This window comes from Rhizophagus irregularis, chromosome 10 (assembly GCF_026210795.1).
Source record: "Rhizophagus irregularis chromosome 10, complete sequence".
NCBI lineage: Eukaryota > Fungi > Glomeromycota > Glomeromycetes > Glomerales > Glomeraceae > Rhizophagus > Rhizophagus irregularis.
Genome location: NC_089438.1, coordinates 4,732,308 through 4,745,817, shown reverse-complemented (window position 1 = coordinate 4,745,817; position 13,510 = coordinate 4,732,308). Strand labels below are relative to the sequence as shown.

Genomic DNA, 13,510 nt, shown 5'->3' with positions numbered 1-13,510 from the left:
TTTAAAAAATTATTTATTTAATAATATAGGATGTAAGTTATTTATTTAATTCTATTATATTTATATAATATTTACAAATAATTTAAACTAACTAAATTCTTTATTTAAAAAATTATTCAAATATTCTAGTTAGTAAGTAATTTTTATTATATTTATATAATATTTGCATATAATTTAAAATTAACTAAATTCTTAAAAAATTATTCAAATATTTTAGTTTGTAAGTAATTTATTATATTTATATAATATTTACATATAACTTAAACTAACTAAAAATTATTTAAAACATTTCAGCCCGTAAGTATTGGCCTTTTTTATAATTGTAATAATCCTATATTTTTATATTTAATTTATTATAATTCTTAATAAATCTTTTTAAAAATAATTGATTTTTTTTAGTTGGTAAGTTATAAGATATTATATATTATTTATATAAAATTTAAATTAATTAATTATTTATTATATTAAAATTTTATAATTTTATTTAGAGTAAGTATAATTAATATTATTTAACATTAAATTTTAAATTTTAATATAATTTCATTTTTATATTTAAAGATTGGGTACTAGTGGAAGTAAAATTGTGGATAAATTTATTACTAATAATTCTTTAAAATGGATCCCTTATGATAAATTTAAGAATATTAAATATCTTAATAAAGAAGGATTGGGTACTATATATAAAGCTATATATGAAGATGTTGAAGTAATTCTTAAATATGTTGATTATTTTAATAGTTCAGATGAAAGTTTAAATGAATTTTTAAATGAAGTATGATTCAATATTATAATTTTATAGTTTACTATTTATGCTAATTTACTAATAAATATTATTTTTTATAGTGGAAAATTATTAATTTTTCAGATAGAATTATTAGAATATATGGATTTACAAAAGATCCAGATACTTTGAATTATATATTAATAATGGAATATACAAATAAGGGTAATTTAAGAAGATGTTTAACAGAAATGACAAAAAGTTGGGTACAAAAATTATTTAATCTATATCAAATTATTGTGGGCCTTAATGATATTCATAAAGAAAATCTTATTCATTATAACTTTCATGATGGTAATATTTTATGTGATGAATATGCGTATATACATATTTATATTAGTGATTATTTAGGATTATATCAACTTGCAAATTCTTTTTTAAAGGAAGATAATATTTATGGAGTTTTACCATTTATAGCACCTGAAATTTTAAGAGGTCAACCTTATACTCAAGCTAGTGATATATATAGTTTTTCTATAATTATGTGGGAATTTACATCTGAAATTCCACCATTTAATGATACAGCACATGATTTTCAACTTGCTTTAAGTATTTGTAAAGGTAAACGTCCTGAAATTATTAAAAATACTCCACAATGTTATGTAGATTTGATGAAAAAATGTTGGGATGAAGATCCATTAAAAAGGCCATCATCTGAAGAAGTTTTAGATATTATTAAAAATTGGATTTTTCTTTCTGAAAATAAGAAAATTGAAGATATTAATGAAGAATTAAAAAGTGATATTATGGAATTTATAAATGCACCAATTGAGCATAATAACCTTATTGTGAATTCCCATCCAAAAGCATGCTATACAAGTCATTTACTTGATTTTACTAGTAAAGAATTAAATGAAATTCTAAAAGGTTTTCAAGAATCTCCTGATAATTTACAACAAAATCCAATTTTACAAAATGAAGAATTGGCAAAAGAAGAAAGTACTTTACAAATCCAAATTACAAACCTGCAAAGTGAAAAGCAAGCTTTAGATGGCAAGCTGGCTGAACAGTTAAAACAAATCAGTCAGTTAAATCAAGAAAAAAATAATCTGCAAGATAAATTAATTCAAACCATTATTCAAGAATTAAAATCTCAGCAAGATCAATTTAAAAATCAATTAAATCAATTTCAAATTGATCATAGGCAAGTAGAAGAAGAGAATCTTAAGTTAGAAAAGATTGCTGAAACTTATTATCAAAGTTCTCAAAATGAGTTAGTTAATTTACAACAAAGAAATTCTCAATTTAAAAATCAATTAAATCAATTTCAAATTGATTATAAGCAAATAGAGGAAGAAAATCTTAAGTTAGAAAATGAATTATTTGATTTACAACAAAGGAATTTTAAATTTGAACAAAATAATCAAAATCTAAGGCTTAATTTAGCTGAACAAATTAAAGAATTTGCAAAAAAAGAAAATATTTTACAAACCCAAATTATTGACCTACAAAATGAAAAGCAAAACCTAGCTAGCAATTTAACTGAACAGTTAAAACAAAATAAACTAACTAACCAGCAAGTTCAAGATCAAATCAGCCATTTAAAGCAAGAAGAAACTAAATTGCAAGAAAAATTAGCTCAAACAGAAGCTAATATTCAAGAATTAACATCTTACAAAGAAAGCTTAATTGAACAAAAAGAGCAATTAGAAAATAGATTAAAACAGTTTCAAGTTAATTATGAACAAATAGAACAAGAAAAAATTAGGTTGCAAAATAAGATGAGTGATCTCTTACAAGATCAAAAGCTTACTACTGAATTGAAAGCCAAGTTGGAAAAAGAAATGGCTCAATTGGAACAAAAATTGATCATTGAAGAACAAATCAAAATGCAATTAACTCAAGCTTTGCAGATTAAAGAAGATAAAGTGAATGAATTAGAAAAGAATCTTGTTACTCTTGATCAAGAGCGTATTAAACAACTAAAAGTCAAAGAAAAAGAATTGAGTAAAGTCAAAGGGGAATTAATAGATAAATTAACCAGTGGAGAAAATACTAAGGAAGTTCATAAAGAAAAAGAAGCTAAACAAAGAGAGATAAATGAACTCCAACAAGAATTATCAAGAACTTCAGTTTCTTATAATGCCAATAGAAAAAAACAAGTTCTTAAACAAGTTAATAATTTTTTGAAAACCAAGGAAGCTTTTCTAACTTTACGAGAAGAAGCTATTAAAAAACTGCAAAATTGTTATAATCGCTTAGTAAACTCTATTGATATTACTAGAAGTATGAAAACCACTGAATTAACTGACAAGTATACTAAAGAATTTCAAAATACTCTTGTAAAATATAATGATGGATTATTAGAGCTGAACAAAAATCATTATTCCTTAAAAAATGTTGTTCAGGAAAATAAAGAGTTGGAAGTTAGCCTTAAGATTGAAAATATTCTTAGGTTGAATTCTTTTAATCTTGATAAATACAAAATTTTTAAATTTGCTACTAATTCTCAAGAAGGAACCAGAATTCAATTAAATTCTAATATGATGGAAGAAGATATAAATTCATTAAGAAAGAATTTGAATGAATTGAAATTAGAATTAAACCAAGAAAAAAGTGAATTAAAAAATTTAGCAGCAGTTTAGAATTAACCATATTGATGGATTATAGTACAGTTTATAAATAGCTATTTATTCATTGAAATGAAAATCTTTAGTATTTATCAAAATATATGAATATATATTCTAGTATTTATTGAACATTATAATACTCGTATTTTTTAACGAAAGAAAAAATATATTTTGGGAAGTTATGTTTTTATCTATATTATTATATTTATTAAATATTTTTTTTTTATCAAAAGGTTTAATAAAAGATCATTAAACTTTTAGAGTTCTTTTATATAAGTCATTTAAATAACCATTTATACTATTGTAAATGTTTTATACTTATATTTAAATTAAAATATTTATATAATTAATATATAAGAATCAATATCAATTCACCAATGTAAAATTAGCTAATATGTATTAATTTTTATTTAAAAATATTATTACATACTTAGTAGATGTACTTGATAAAAAAAATTATATGTACTATAGCTTTACTAATATTTTTAATTTAAGTGCGATAGATTCTCTCGAATTTTTGATAAAATCCCTATAAAAAATTTTATCCATTATTTCTGCATCATCATGTGACATTACACAATAAACACGTAAAAACTCTGTAAAAATGAGCCTTTCACAGATCCATTCACGGAAATGTAAATGATTTGATAAATTCCGTGATATAAGGTTATTAATTCTGGAAATATGAGCCTTTTACGGAAAAAGATGGAATATAAAAACAGATCAACTTTTTTGCAGGGAATAGTTTTCTTATTGAATCTTACTAGAATTGATTTTCCATAAAGCCTTGTTTGCATTTTGCCCAAAATTCTCACATTTGTTCCATAATGAGATTTTTTCCTAAAAATAAGAATGCCTGATTGTAATCTTTGTTGTGCAAGATTGTTCTATTGAAATTTGTATATATTAAAACAATTAGCCTTAAATAATGAGTACCTTACTCTAATACTGTAATATATATCCAAATCCTGACCTTAACATACCCTAACTTGTCTTACTTCAGCCTTAATACAAACACATATTCTAACTTCCTAATTATTCTATAACATGATGGAATATTGTTTAGGGATTGGAACCGTCCAAAAAAACCTTAACCGGTTAAAAACCGGTTAACCAAGGGTCTTAACCGGTTAATAACCGGTTAATATTAAAAATATTTTAAAAACTTTTTTTACTGCAAATTGTACCAATTTTGGATTTTACTTGCATATTTAGTTATAATTTAGTTATAGGAAGACTATGTATCACTAAAATTATTATAAATAAATAGAAAAAAATTCGGCATTAAAACTTCAAGTTTAGGAACACGTGGCCACAATTTACATGTCTCTGGGCCGCATTATATAAATCTGACTAGAATTATGGTAAATATAGTTTTAACCGGTTAACCGATTTTCAAAATCCTTTAACCGGTTAACCATCTTAACCGGTTAATTAACCGGTTAACATTAACCGGTTCCAATCCCTAATATTGTTATCTTCGTGAACTTGATAACTAGAGCAAATTGAGTCAGTGTAGATTGCAGAATTCAGGATAATTTTGGTTGAGGTTATTTTAAGGTATAAATAAATAACTATTTTACTATCTCTTGACTAACCATAAGAAGAGTTTCTCTGCGTACATAGTTATATTTGATTTGGTTATTAGAACTAAGAGACTAGTCTATTTAGTTTAGAATAATCGAATATGGGCGAAAGAGACAAGTTTTTTAAAGATTCATTGAAATGTCTACTTGTTAAGAAAATGTTTGCCCATTTTCTGATTTCTTTATTAATAATAAATTTGTTACAATCAAAAAATTCTTTGATGCTATTATATTGAATTGTATTGGTATTAATAAAATTTGTACTTTTTACTTTTGTTGTATCTTCTTTAGATAGAGTCTGCAATTGAATTTTATGACGAATATTAATAATTTATTAATTATAATTCGAAAAAAAAAAGAAAAATTATTATTGAAATTTGACATTGATTTAATAATTTAAATATACATTTGGCACAAACAGTCATTCTTGATAGACTGTGTTGTTGTTATTGTATCTACTTTGTTTTTGAATTCGAATGAAATGAAATTCTATTATTTAATCCTATAAAAATTTTATACAAACACTTTTCATTATATTCTGCAAAATTTCTGGCATTTTAATAATGGTTTGTATATTCTTGTTAAATACCAAGCTTAATTACTGTGCAATATTTTTATGTAAATTGGATAGAAAATAAATGTGAAATGTATTTGAAGCTTTGAGGAATTTTAATAGGGTGACAATACATGGAAAGTTTAAATTTGATATCTTTTAATATACTATGACAGTATTTTTAAAATCATCAATTTACTAAGTAAATGAATTTTAAAGATAAGCTTAGCTAATTTCAATTTCTTCTCAAAGGTTATCAATTATGTATTATACATATTTTCTTTTTGAAATTTTTTTAAATTAAATTAATTTGAGATCAAACTTCAATTTCAAAGTTTATAAAATTTCTTTAGAAAAGAAAAAAAAATAATTTTTTCATAAAAGTATTCTTTATTCCTTTTTCTAAAGCTAAAGTAATATAGTACATAATCGATAATGCATCATACCAATAGCTATAACTTTTACACACACTTTTTTAAACTTAAATATAGTAAATCAAGTCTATTTAATTAGTTTTCTTAGTATCGCAATTTTTAATGTTCATTTCATTTGATATAAACTGTCTTTACTCATAAAATACATAGTGTTTTTTGGTTATGTGATACTATTGCTTATGAAAGGTGAGAAAGAATTATTTCTGAGAGATTTTCAGAAATAAGCTTTCTCATTTTCTCATCTATTATTTTATTTTATATACTTTGTTTGATATATGGTTCTAACAGTTCTAAAGTAAAGTCTAAAATAATCAACATTCTTTCTCTTTACTCTATATTTTTGATATTCCACTTTTATTTATTTTACTATTTTTTTTTAATCAAAAAAAAATACACGTGAAAATATAGTGTTAACTGGTCTCTCATACTGTTAATCACATGTTTGTAATACACTTTAGTTTATGAAGAAAATTTAAGATTCGATTTACTTCCAGTTCAGAGTTAACAACATTAAATAAAATAGTAACTAATTTCATCATATTTACTGCTTGAGTAAAGTCAAATTAAATTTAGGAAGAAAATGAGAAAAATCACAGTAAAAGTAAACTCAAAAAAGATAATACCTGTCAACCTCAAAAAATGGACCGGAACTTATAATTGACCAGTGCTATTGTTTTTATTGTCATAGGTTGAAATCGGTTAGATTGATAATGTTTTATTTAAATGTACAAAAAGCCTTAATACAAATCTATAATGTTACATTTATGTTCATTTCATGTTTTTCTATTATAATTTTTTTATTGGTATAAAATGATTTATCAAAAAAAAAAAAAATTTACTTTTTAATCATTATTGGTATTTACAAATGTATATTCGGGTATTACGTTTGATATGAGGTAATCCTTATTTGAAGATAAAAATATTGTAAGCAAAAACTTTGATTATATAATGTTCTCACTTATATTTATTTTTAAACTATTTTATATAGGATCTAGTTTCTTCTTCAAAACTTTAATATCTACTATAAGTACATATGATTTTATTATACTGATATCTTTTTTTTTTTATTTAAGCTTCAACACCAATATATATTATGATTTTTCTAAAAAGTATATATTCATTAAAATATTCTGAATTTCAAATACCATCGTCATTCTTGCTCAAAGCCGCTTCTAAAGAAGAAGAAATTTCCGAATTGTTATTGGATCAGATGCTAAAGTAATAATAAGGATCTAAAAATGAAAAAGAGAAGTTTACATTAATGATGCGTCTTTAGTGACTATTCCAGCTCCTTCAAGGTAAATGTATATAATTAAAGTGGCTTATCAAGTTATAGTAATGATTAATAATAATTTTTTTTTATAGAAATGATATTCTCTATTTAGAGGTCTTCAATAACTTTTTGAAATCTATAAATTTGCAGGTTTACCAATATTTCTTTATCTAGTTATTTATACCTTGTGCAGAAATAAAGAATACTGAATTACTTTGTTGAACATATTTCAAAGTAGTATTGACCAAAACAAATAATAATATTATTTGTAAAAATTTGAATAATGCAATTGGTAATAAAAATGATCTGTTAGATATGAACTAAAAATAGGTTAGGTAGTAATTACTAGAAATTTTTTTATTTCACATTTTTATATTTACATTTTATGAATATCCCTTTATGTAATATGCTAATATACTTGTTTCAGTTGTTTGTCCGCAATCTGTATGGCCAAAAAATAAATATTTGACTTGGAATGATAAGAAAAAATTGACATTTCAAATTATAGGTGGATAATGAAAATGTAATGTCTTGCATAGAGATCTTGTAAATATTGTTACTTATTAATTAGTCAATGTATTTATTGATATAATTTACTATTTTATGGTATTATTTAAAAATAATATTATTTAAAGATAGTAATAATGAATGGCAATTCAGTGATGAGTCTTCACGTTCTTCTTTAATTAGTAGGTTTTATAATTCTTTAATTAATTCAAATTTATTGAAGTATGATAGTAGACAAAATTATGAAGAAACATTTTAAAGAGTGAGCGAGCGATAAAAAAAATTTTGAGGACGCATTTAATACGTAATTAATAACATTAATTAGTATAGATGGTTTTGAGACAAATTCTTTTTAAAAAAGGGAAGTGTAAGCTAGTATTTATTAGGACGATATTTATAATGTCTATTAGTGATACAATTTTTGATAAGCTAGTAGAACCAAAGCATAAATGATTATTAAAGTATGCAGACAATAATTCTAACGTAAAAATGAAACAAAAAGTAAATTAATGAGAAACTCCTTCTAGTTAACCACTATATCAAAGCTTTAAAAGAAAAGTAACTTTATTTTTGCTAGTAGTGGCAATAATAACACTTTTTTAAATGTTAAAATAATTCCCTGAATTACTCAGAGACTCACTCTCAGCGAAACTATAACTAGGAAGTCAGCTTCATACAAAGTGAGAAACTGTGTTATAACTGTAACAATTAAGTATGCAATTGTCTAGATTTAATTTATGAGTGACTTCTTAAAATATCCCATAAATCGAATATATATAAATTCTTCTTAATTAATAAAATTCTTAATTAATAAATTGCATTCTTTATTACGATCATACGATTTGATATATATATAGATCGTGTGTTATTCCAAGTACTGGAAGAAGTTACCATACCTATTTACCTGTATATGTATCAGTGTTTTAACCAACTGAAATTTCTTATTAGCTGTGATAATTTAAAGGATGTTTCAATTGAGGAAAGAAATAATTTTTGCATTAGATTTCACCAATTCAGAATTTTGCATGGCGGCGTAAAATATTGCACCAACATCAATTCAAGTATTCTATCATGTTGAAATGAATTAAGCCGCCATATTGCTGTAATACAAAATGTCGTAATGTGAATCGTAATTTGCATATCTTACTATTCATAATAAACTAGAATATGTGATTTACTGGAGACTTTGTTTAAAAGAAAGAAAATTCCCATGAATTTTTCTTAAAATTATTATTATTATTTTTTTTTTTGATAACCATTGTTTAAAAGCAAGAAAATTTGTGAGAATTTTTCTTTAAAGCTCGGATTTTTATTTGATAATCGGTGTTTTCAAATTGTCCCAGCTATAGTTTTTTTGATTTAGTTAATTTTGCATAGGACTTAATCTTCCAAGCAAGATATTTTGTATTTATAATTAAAAAAATATGGTTAAAAATATAAACATTTTAAGAAACTTGTTTCATTTTGTTTTATTAAAAAAAATCCCATTTTTTCATTAGAAAATTAAATAAATAAAAATATATATACACAGTATATTCAATAAAGATTTTAAAAAAATAATATTTTTTTACTATAAGATTTTTTAAAAAAATAACCTTTTTCATTAAAAGATTAAAAAATAATATTTTTTGTATTAAAAATCTAAAAAATTAATAATAATTTTTCATTAGAGATCTAAAAAAATAATAATAACTTTTTCACTATAAATCAAAAAAAAAAATAACGTCGTAAAAAATGAGAAATTATAAAATAATTTTTACGAAATCTTCGACTCTCGCTGATGATTGATGATCAGATTTTTCATCACTAAGTGTATCAAAATAAGCTTCCATTGAATAAGACTTTTTATCAGTTAACAATTTAATAATCATATCATTTTTTATAAATACCACCATTTTTATATTGATTAAACTATTTAATAAAATCTAACTTATTTTAATAATTTCTTCTTCAAGAAATAACTTATCCCAATAACTTTCTAATTCATTGAAATGTTCGTTTAACTTCATCAGTAAATTTTGGTGACAAAATAGCTATTCAGTTAAAATTATTATTGTACGTTATTCCTTTTCCTTCAATTCCCAATTCTTTTAATCCCTCGTGATTTTGACATCTCATCCCATGTGTACTTTTTGACAACAAATTTTCAAGATGTTCTGCTCGATATAAAACTATAGATCGTAAATTACCGGTAATCTCATGTACGTCACCATATTTCTCGTAACAATATTTATAAAATTTTGTGACATCCCCTTTAAAACAAATAGCATAAGGAAGAATACCAATGAATAGGAATAGGAACATGAGTAAAATATTTGTATTAATATAGACTACATATATCACAAAACAAATTCATTAATTTCAAAATTCTCAAATGGTTTAAAAATCATCTTATCGTTTATATTTTCTTTATATTTTTTATTGCTGAACAGCTGCTTTAACCTAATTTTTTCAGGGTTAATTTATATTTTTTTTTTGTATTTGAAAATTAATTTATGTGATCAATCGACATTATCACCGTTTTACCATGTGACGGTGGCGCAATATCACACTTTCAATTACCCTCTAATAGTCTAATTGAATCTTTTATTAAATGGGATTTTTTCTTTAATTAATTGACCGGTTACAGTATGATTTCCCGAGCGCCATTTTCTTGAAGTATGAACTTTTTACTAAATTTCTTTTTTAAAAACCTTATTTATATTTAATAAATCACTATGGCGAAAAATAAAATTAATTCCTAAAATATTTTCCTATGATTTAGGATTCTTTTTAACTCGTTCCATTTTAGCCAAAGGATTATTTGATTACAAAATTAAAATAAAATAACATTAATTAATCAAAGTTTTTAAATATAAAAAATATATAATAATGAAAATAATAATACAATATGTACGTAAACTTTTTTACGTAAGAATGATCTACTACGTAATAATTTAACTAGTACATACAGTAACAGACTAACAGATAAGTACATTAATGACTTGACAATAAAATTCTTGACGCTAATCCTTGTTATTATTTATTGATATATACAGTAAATACATATATTATGCAATAAATTAAAAAAAAAAGTAGTCTAGATATTGGAAATTGGGATTCGGGAAATTTTCCTTCAAATAATTGGGTTTCAGGAAATTTAGCTAGAATTATGGAATTGGAATTTTAGAAAATGATCCAAAGTTCGGGAATTTGAACATTCAAAAAATTGACATTGAAAAATAACATATTTGGGAAAAAACGTTTAACAAAACGGTGAGCTTCTGACTAATAATTAATAAATCAAAAAAAAATATGTATTGTATAATTGCAAATCAAGAATTATCTAAAACAAGAAAGAATGATTTTTTTCATTTTAAATAAAATAAAAATGGACGATTTTTTTATGAGAAATCAGTTGTTTCATTTTTAATAAAAATAAATGATTTTTTTTTCCATTTTAAAATAAAAAAAATGACTTTTTTTTTTATTAACTAATAAATCATTTAATAGAGAAAATGACGATTTTTTATGAAAAAATCAGGTGTGTTAGGTGTGTTTCATTTTTTTTTTTTAATAAAAAAAATGATTTTTTTCGTTTTTAATAAAAAAAATGATTTTTTTCGTTTTTAATAATAAAATTTTTTATTAAGGTCGATGCGTGATGATTGTGCGCCACCACCAGATACGTAATTATCACTGAAAAAAACTTTTATGATAGCGTTATAAATTACAAGTACACTTATATTGACTTCAATTAACTTGATCTTCGATTTTTAATACGATCCCGATCAGCGGCCAACAAACCTTTTAAGTGGTGTAATGTAATTGTTTAACACATGACATATACTTTTTCGGGCCGAATTTAACCGAGATTTACCATATAAAACCGATTAGCCATACAATATACCAATTTTTTTTTCTTTGAAACACAAAAATTCTTATAAAATGGATGACAATACATTTCTACCAAAATTATCTCAAAATTTACTTGAAATTTTAGAAGATAACGAATACTATGATACTACTATTGAAGTTGGTAATGACCCATACGTAAAAATATTTCATGCTCATATGGTTATTTTATATTATCGTTCTCCTTATTTGCGAAGAATTTTATCAACCAATAGAAAGAAAAATGATGGGATTTTAACACACATTAAATTACCGAATATTTCACCCGAAGTTTTTCAGATAATTTTAAGGTAAGGTAGCGAATTATAATATGTTATATATATGTGATATATATTTCTTATTTTACTTAATTTGTTATTATTATTTTTTTTAAAAAAAAAGATATATTTATGGAGGGAGACTTTCTTTAAAAGAATATGATACTTTAGATATCATTAAAATCTTGGTCGCTGCCAATGAACTTAGTCTTCAGGAATTAATCACTCATTTACAATCATTTTTGATTATCAATAAAGAAAATTGGATAAACCAAAATTTTAACTTGATATATCAAACAAGTTTTAATAATGATACTTTCTTAAAATTACAAAACTTTTGTATAGAATTAATATCTAAAGAACCAGAAAAAATTTTTAATTCAATCGATTTCAATTCAATTTCAGAAAAATGCTTGATTACTCTTATTAAACAAGATGATATTCAATTGGATGATATTCAAATTTGGGAACATGTACTTAAATGGGGTATTGCTCAAAATCCTGAACTTCCTTCGAATTCTTCAAATTATTCGAAAGATGATTTTAATACTTTAAAGATTACTTTAAAACAATGTATTCCTTTTATTAAATTTTATAACTTATCTTCTGAAGAATTTTTGAATAATGTATATCCGTATAAAAAAATTATACCTAAAGAATTACGTGAAGATTTACTTAAATATTTTTTGAATCCTAAAAACCAATCAATCAAAAAATTGAATAATTCAAAAAGTATTGATTCAAAAATAATTACGTTACAACATGCTGAATTAATCTCAAAATGGATTGATAGATTAGAAATTACGGATGAAATAAAAAATTCATATGAATTCAAATTGATTCTTCGTGGATCTCGTGATGGATTTTCATCAAGTAAATTTCATGAAATCTGTGATAATCAATTTCATACTATATCAATTATTAAAGTGAAAGACAGTGACGAAATCCTTGGAGGATATAATCCGACTATATGGGATTCTTTTTTCGGTTACTATAGTGCTACTGAAGATATTGAAGATTGTTTTATATTTTCTTTTAAGAGTAATGATAGTACCGATATTGCAAATAATATATTAAGTCGGGTAACGGTTAAAAAATATGCTATATATAATGATTCTAATTTTGGTCCATCATTTAATGGTCTTATTTTGTTTGGAAGCAATTACTATGATGAGAGTTATTGTAGAAATTCTTCTTGTTATGAAAAGCCAATTAGAGAAACTGAAGAGGAATTTTCTGTAGAAGAATATGAAGTGTTTCAAATTATGAAAACAGGTAAAACCGATGCGAAAAAAGAATTGAAGATGCGAAAAGAATTGAAAGGATTGAAGTGAAGCGGCAAGAAGAATTGGGTTGTTAATTTCGTGTGAGCAGTATTCAAGAAGCAGTATTGAAATTGAAGATGAGGAAAGAATATTGAAGTGAGAGGACGTATTTATTATATACTACTTTAATTTCTGAATTTGATTAACTTAAGGCAAAATTTTATATATACTGCAAATTATTTCCTATTTATAATTATGACGCCATGATGATTAAATTTTAATAAAATTTTGGGTTGTATGGATTATTTTGCATTAAATTTCATACCGCAAATTCAAAAATTAAAAAGATACATATCGCAACTGCGGCAAACTACAACAGCAAGAAAATTG

At 23.5% G+C, this 13,510-nt stretch overlaps 2 protein-coding genes across 2 annotated transcripts; both read left to right on the top strand.

The window, feature by feature from the left end:
- Positions 1-1,263: 1,263 nt before the first annotated feature.
- Positions 1,264-3,366, top strand: OCT59_002461 (uncharacterized protein; the record flags this gene model as incomplete). Its single annotated transcript, XM_066144521.1, has 1 exon — positions 1,264-3,366. One exon carries the CDS (start codon positions 1,264-1,266, stop codon positions 3,364-3,366), a length of 2,103 nt encoding a protein of 700 aa, XP_065995677.1.
- An 8,265-nt stretch (positions 3,367-11,631) lies between these two features.
- Positions 11,632-13,189, top strand: OCT59_002460 (uncharacterized protein; the record flags this gene model as incomplete). The annotated part of the gene is made up of 2 exons (XM_066144520.1): positions 11,632-11,888; positions 11,980-13,189. 2 exons carry the CDS (start codon positions 11,632-11,634, stop codon positions 13,187-13,189), a joined length of 1,467 nt encoding a protein of 488 aa, XP_065995676.1.
- Positions 13,190-13,510: the final 321 nt, after the last annotated feature.